The 7,500-nt window shown below is 40.2% G+C and overlaps 1 protein-coding gene across 2 annotated transcripts in view; it reads left to right on the forward strand.

The window, feature by feature from the left end:
- Positions 1 to 3,265, forward strand: part of LOC121695870 (dolichyl-diphosphooligosaccharide--protein glycosyltransferase subunit STT3B-like) — a 119,513-nt gene extending 116,248 nt beyond the window's left edge. For both annotated transcript variants that reach the window (XM_042077032.1, XM_042077033.1), the window contains exon 16: positions 989 to 3,265. In XM_042077032.1, coding sequence (XP_041932966.1) covers positions 989 to 1,063 — 75 coding nt within the window. In that variant the 3' untranslated portion in view covers positions 1,064 to 3,265. The remainder of the gene's footprint in view (positions 1 to 988) is intronic.
- The last annotated feature ends 4,235 nt before the right edge of the window (positions 3,266 to 7,500 follow it).

Consider the following 7,500-nt stretch of genomic DNA (forward strand, 5'->3'; position numbering starts at 1 on the left):
TGTCAGTCCATCTGATATGCACTATGTTTAGGTCGTGTCTGTCTGTCTGTTGTCTGTGTATCCATCTATTTCCTTGTCTGTCTGAATGTCTCATTGAGACCCTCACTACATACATGGGTGTTAACGTTGGCCCCAAGGACATTTACTCAAGAGAGAGGTCCTTCTAGAAACTTTGAAAAGTTTGGTTGACTGTTAAGCCGAGAGAATTGATTTTTCCTCCAAGGGTTTTTACAGACTTGTGATTGCCTGGCTGACATTCTGGTTGGGCTGCAGTACATTTCAGAAACAACTCGCTTCTGTCTAAACCGTCTGTAATTTAAAAAATAAGAGTTGCGCTCAGCTGCCAGTACACTTTGAGCTTCATTGTTCTTGCAGCCAACTCAAATTTACTTTTGCCAGCAGTAGACTGCAAGCTGTGTCGAAACTTTATCTGTTGTATAACTGCCCAACTTAACACAAACATGTAATTGTATATTTTTTACCCACTTCATGCTGATATACTCATTCACATGGCATGTTAGTGACATTCAACAGGCATGGTGGTGACTAAATTGCACCTAGTCACTAGTCAGTCATAACTTTAAAAGAGTTCTCATCCAGTTTTTGTATCACTGAACTTCCTTAATGGAAAGATCCGGAGTTAAAACAACCTGGGGTCTATTTATGGAGGTCTAGGTCAAAACTCCTCCGATTAACGTAATTTTGCTCCCAAGCGAAAGTTTGAACTCGTTATCATCCATAAATAGATCCCTGGTTGTTTTAACTCCGGATATTTCCTTTAACTGCAAAAGCCTTTTGATGGTCAGGCTAAGACAAAACTGGAAAATAATGTTGGTTTAATTACATTGTTGCCTATGCACAGTGAATTAGATTGTATACAGTAAAAGGGTATTTAAATGGGTTAAGCAATAAAAAAAACACACTTGTAATCTTAATGTAATCATACTGAAGATTTTAAAATGTCTAATATATTTTTTCTACACTGTAGAGTGCCAAGAGGAAGCGTGGCTACATCAAGAACAAACTCCTACTGAAAAAAGGCAAGAGGCACAGCAAGAAATAATGTGGGACTACGGATGAGGTCAAGATGAAGGGGAAAAAACAAGACAAACTGTACATAAGATCTAATTAACAAGACACAAGCAAAGAGAAGAGAAACTTGACCAATGATGATGGGACGAAACAGGAGGTTGAGGAAAATGACAAGGAAGATGAGGTTGGGGAGCCTAAAAGCGCTCAGCTTGAAGTTTAAGTGCTCTACTGGCGCCACCTTGTGGCTGTTGTGGGTGGGTGGAAATCTAGCAACCTGGAGGGTGGTCTGTCATCCTGTATCCGAGGATGTTTGGCCCTACTGTTCTGATTTGTATCTTTATCTGTCAGTCATTTTTGTTTTCATTTTTCCCCCACGAATGTTACTTGAATGTGTGAACTTGTCTGGAGGCACAGTTTTGCTGGGACTCTCCTAAGCACTATTATGGTCATGGTCGAGAGGGGCAGTCGAGCTTGGGGGGTTGGACGGTGGGCTGGGGGTGGAGAGTGGAGAGGATATGGCCGGTTTGACATCAGGCTGGGAGCTACTGCACCAAAGAACCCTTGTTCTCCCTCCCTGTAGGTAGCTAAGAAGACTTGGGACCTCTCCACTCCATGGAGAAGGTTCCAGAACAAGTTCCTGACACGGGTACAGGGGATAGTATGCGGCAGGGAGGAACTGCAGCAAGTTGGGTACAACTCTATCTAAATTGTGTTAAATAGGTTCTTTTTTAGATATTTTGTTTTTCATTATGAGCATTACTTTGCTCGTCATTGCTTTATGTTTTCGTTTGTCTCAAAAAGGATGTTTTTCCATGACGAGAGAAGAATGCTGAACGTGTAAATATGTTATGTAAAGAGAATGTTTGACAGGGTTATAATATATTGTGGTGAATTTCTTTTAATATGCAAAGGAATTTTGATTTCCTCTTCTTTTTTTTGCTTTGACTTTATTACAGTGTTTCTATGGCAACTCTTAGACCAGTGAATGCAATAATTTTTAAGGAGTTTTGTTTTGAAGAATGTGAATTGTTTTCTGGAGGCTTTTTTCTTTTCCCTTTTCCCAAGTTGTCTTTTGATTGATTTAAAATTCTGTTCTGATGTCAGGGAGGGAAAGGAACAAATCCCAAACTGCAAAAGATGTAGTTCCGCCTCCCTTACAGAGAGGTAGGGTTTCTCTTTTTTCAGACAAGACATTGATTTAACCTGCCCTTGAACCACTTTCCCTTCATTGTGAAACGCTGCCATGCAAACAAAAACAAAAAAGGCCAAGAGCAAAGTTTCCCAGTTCAGTTTGTGCAGCAGTGAATTGCTGAACATTACTGGATCTTTAAAACCTCCTGGGGTGCTCCTAGGTCCAGTCCTCGGCCCCATTAGGATTCTATTATTGCTGTCTAGGAACACTGGGTGTAGGTGTGTGTAGGATTTTAATGTGTTTTTTTTCTTTGCGGTGAATGGATGTACTTTCCGAAAACCGGGGGAGACAGGTCTACCACATATCAGAGACTGAGTGCTTGTCTGTCATTGACTCCCGGAGTTTTGTGTTTACCCTACAATTGCATCATTTACTGTTCTTCTCTCTGCGTGCTCCGGCAGTAAAAATATTTCCTCTTTCATCTCTTTGTTTTAGGAGCATTTTTCTGAACGGAGGCAGCTTTGTAGTGTTCGGCTGCCTCGTCTGTGAACAGGATCGCATCTGTCACCACTGTCTCACTCACTTGTAGTGCTGGCGGGTTTCAAAGTCATATAGATTGTGTTCAAGTGACAGCTTGACAAACTCTTATCTACATGAATGATTGAAGTGTTGGGGATGCATTCGTTGATGTAAGCACTGGTGGTTGTATGATGTTTGTTTTTTTTAATTATTTTGTGCGATGTCTGACTGCAGTTTGTTGTGTGGAGGAGTCTGGATAAAGCCTTAAATGTGAAAATTGTCCCTTTACTAGTCCTGTTTTTAAAGCTCCCTTTCTTTTGCTTTCATGTCTGTGTTTTATCCTTTTTTAATTGGCTCTTATCCCCTCTGCAGCTATGGTTTTCACTGTGTCGCTGTCTTGTTTTCCCCTTTTGGTTATACCTTTTGTCTGTTGTGTGTCTTGCCTCTGTTTGTGAACGAATTATTTGTTATTCCATCAGTAATTCTCTTTTTTCACACCCCAAACACCAGGTTTACCTTTTTTTTACATTGTAGTTCGAAATGCTTGGTTGAGTCCTGACAAATAATAAAAAAGAAAACATGTGTAATGTCTGGCATCTCATGCAATTAGTAGTGTGTGAATGATAACCTACAATGTGCGCATAAAATATAATAATAAAATAATTTTGTATTTGCACCATTTACAACACATATAATTTGTATAGCCTAGTGCTATTTTAGGTGCAGGGTTCCCACTCTAAATCAAATGTAAAATTCCATGACTTTCCCTAACAAAAGAAACTGAATTTGTAACAAATTGTACATTGAAATTACTTAACCGAACAAAGACTTCAGAGCAGTCACATAGCGTCTTTGACTTTTGTTAATGTGGATGAAATAGTGGGCATTGGGAATTGTATAATGAAATGGCATTGACAAAAACAGGGCTTACCACAACCACTCAAGCAAGCAGTAATGGAAAAAGCTTGAAATACCAATGCTGGGTGGAAATATATTTAATTTGTATTAATGTATTTTGTTAAGTATATTTTAAACTGCTACAACAACATGTCCTGATATTCCCCTACTTTGCCACAAATATAATAAAATTCCCTGACTTTCCATGTCTGGAATAGATTTCATTAAAATTCCATGATATTCCAGAAATTCTCAGACACATGGGAACCCTGTAGGTAGGCCTACTAAAGGTACTAGGTACTAAATCCGCTCTACAGTGGCAGGGAAAGACTACAGCCACCACCAATGTATAACATTGAATTGATGCACAGCACACAACAAAGAATACTTACCACACACCAGCTCCACTTACCACACACCAGGTGGAGATTTAGGGAACCAATCAGTCAGTTACAGCATAGGGATGATTACATGGTCAGATGAGATGAGACCGGTCAGATGAGTCGGATCCCGTCTCTGACTATACTGAGATTGCTCTACGACTAGATGGGAACAGCAACTTACTGTAGTTTTTCCAGGAGGCCTCCCAACCAGAGTTGTGCACAATTCGAATTGCAATTCTGCTTCCTGTTTGCTACCTCAATTGAAATGCAAGTGGAATTCAAGAATTGAATTGGAATTTAATAGCCAGTTTCAATTCAATTCTGGAATTTTGCACAAGCCTGCTCCCAATCAATATTAACCAAGCCCTAACCCTCTTAGCTTCAGTTCTTCACCAGATTCAGGTTATCCAGTGGTCTAACTGCTGCTGCTGGCACCAACACTAATAACTAAAATATTATGTCTATGAACATAGACTTACCTTACCTTGTTTGACCACTAAGTGGCAGTATTAGCAAGGTTCATCTCGTGTCTTTTTTTCTTCTTTATTCATTGTATTTGCTAGAGCTCAGTACAGACAACATGAGTAGGTGAGCATAAATCAGTTAACCATATTACATCTCCTGTGATAAATCTGAAATTGAATGTACTCGACTGAGTCACATCTGAATTTTTGTGATAACATCATTCTTCTGACTGCGAGCATTCATGTGCTTTGCAGTCAAAATAAAGAGTACATCGCAATAGAAAATGAGCAGTGGTATAATTAATAGTAATAGTAATTACATTGGCCATTTTCAATTAAGCTTGAGTTAGGCCTACATCAATTAAACAGAAATTAAGTCAATCAATTAAGAATCTATAAGGACAGAAAACATTCTTGGTCACATGATAAGTCATTTTTATTTATTCTTCTGATACAAAGTGTAAGTGTGTCTGTGATTGCCATGGCACATGGGTTTGTTTTTCGACACATAAACATAAAAGTGTTCATCAACTCAACTCCCAAGACACTTGGACTGCACCCTATGGTTTGCAGCCTACGGATGGAAGGTCCATCTTGACACAGTGGAGAGCCACACCTCACAGAGGAGCTTTATAGTGCCTCGTATGTTGTGGACAAAGGTCTAAAGTGGTTTGATAGCACTTTCCAACATTAAGTCCATATTATTTTTTAAGGGAAAGAAAATATTTGGGTTTTGTGATTTGTAGTATACAGAACCCTAGAGGTATCATTGCAATATACAGTATATGTTGTGTATATCCAGAGAATTAACACTCAAATGATTAAATTGTGTGCACATTTGACTAAACTGTACTCTCATTTTCATTTTTTGTAAAATGAGACCACAATTTAGTAAAATGAGTACACATTCTCTCGCACAAACATACACTAAACAATCTTGCAATGACACCTCCTTGGCTCTAGTAGCAAGAGAATGAGGTGTCATGTCCAGTAGGCAACCATCCAATAATAATCCTCAAGCCACATTCAGACAGGATGAGACTAGCAGCGATGTAGCAGTGAGAGAGACCACGAAGCGCTGATGACACTGAGAAACTTCTTGTAATTGTAAGCTAAATAACCACTGACGAAAAAGCTAAAGTCAATCTCAACTTTTACGGCAACAAGCCATGGCGATGGGCAAATCGCCAGCTATCTGTACTCTGTTTCAGCCTTGCAAATGTTGTCTTCAGTAATCTGATTCAGATTCAGCAGCGATTTGGGCTTGGAGCTGAACCAGAACTGAGCCAGGTCTGTCTCAGGAGTTACTTTACTGGGTAGCAAAATCGCAGTACATTTACCTGAGGGGTATTCCAAAGCATAGGCATGTTTTAAAAGAATAGCAAACATAACCGTCATGAGTGCCTCAGATTTTCTTTAAAACATTTTTCAACTTTTTGGATCCCTAAATTGAAGAGCACCAGAGGAACGTCCAGTCTTCACCCTAGCAGCACTCCTTGCAAACTGTTTGTGGATGGGTATTCCAAGTATGTGGTATTGGAGAGACCAACCTGTGCATGTTAACACAGAGTAAGCCATACACATCCTGAAAGAGAAGCCCTGTGCGTCTGTTTAACTTATTTATCTATTTGGGTGACACTTATCCAGAGCAAGACTTACATACGTAGATTCTTACAAGGCCCAGTTTCCCCAGAGCAACTCAGGGTTAAGTGTCTTACTCAAGGACACAGCAATGGCAGCCGGCATAGCTGGCTACTGCTAGCTAGACCAGTTCCTTAGCCACTATGTACCGCCCCTGGTTTTGCTAGGAGATGGAAGCCATTGGACTCTTATTTGACCAACTCAGGTTCGTCACTAAACCACATGCTTGTAAAAATCTCCTTGCTGAATTCATAGGTATGCTTTGGAAGAAGAGACAGTGACCCAGATAGTTGAAGAAGATTTAGTAGAACACTGTCGAAGTTTATGGAAGTAGGCTACATCTGATTTAAGCACCCACTGACCTGAAGACCTGAATTCCAACAGGGTAACACACACACACACACAATATCACAACAGTGAATGAGAGCATGGACCAGCATACTGACTCTAGTCTGTGTGGACAAACTGCCTCAGACATGATCTTGCTATCTCTAAGATCAAGCCTTGACCCCAATGCATTCAAAATTCCTGGTGTTTGTGAAGATTCTGGTGTAGTGTAGGGCTCAAACTCCTTAAAGGTGTGAACCTATTCACTATTTGGGGTGGAAATCATGATAAATGGCCATAAACATAAAGGAGTTTTGTGGATACCCGTTTTTGGAGCCTGGGCTGTCCACTTGGACCGTGTTTTCTTTTACAGCGTATTCAGGGGACAGGCAGCTAGCAGATCATGAGGAGACGTTTGCTGTTTGTGACAAAAAAATATTCTAGCTTACAAACCGCGTAACATGACTTAGAGCACCTTTAATCTTTGCTTTGACAAAGTAGTCTCAGCCATCTGAGATACAAAACCCAACATGCAGCCAATAAAGAGCAACTAACTACTGCCATGTAATCTTATTTCACGCACAATAACACAACCTCGTGGAAGTTTCAAAATCAGTCAACTCAACACTGCAATTAACCATGACCTACATATCCTAATAAGATTGCTTCATTAAGCAAGTATGACATACTTGGAGCATGTGATTATCAGATGACAAACTGTGCATTCTTCATCTTCAAGAGCTGTTCCAAAATTGGCCGAACAATACCTACACAGAAAAGTTTCGGTAATTTTATTCTTTTTGCATTCGATTACATTAGAGTAACAATTGATCGAGAGCTTTTCTTCCTCCCAAAAATGAGAATGTAATCCTCCTGTAAGGACAACTGGAGAAGACATTTGTGTCTTTGTTCCGTACTAATCAACGGTCCATCTCTCTCTCTCTCTTTGTCTCTCTCATGTGGAGCAGTTGTCCATTAACCTTCGCTGGCGTGCTGCCCATCAGAGGGAGAGTCTAATGTGGAGTAATCACATCAGAGACTCGCGGAGGACACCGGGCCCACCTCTCCAATCACATCCATCAGCTGAACCGAAGGCTGGCAAGCC

The sequence above is a fragment of the Alosa sapidissima genome, chromosome 21, assembly GCF_018492685.1.
Source record: "Alosa sapidissima isolate fAloSap1 chromosome 21, fAloSap1.pri, whole genome shotgun sequence".
In the NCBI taxonomy this organism is placed as follows: domain Eukaryota; kingdom Metazoa; phylum Chordata; class Actinopteri; order Clupeiformes; family Clupeidae; genus Alosa; species Alosa sapidissima.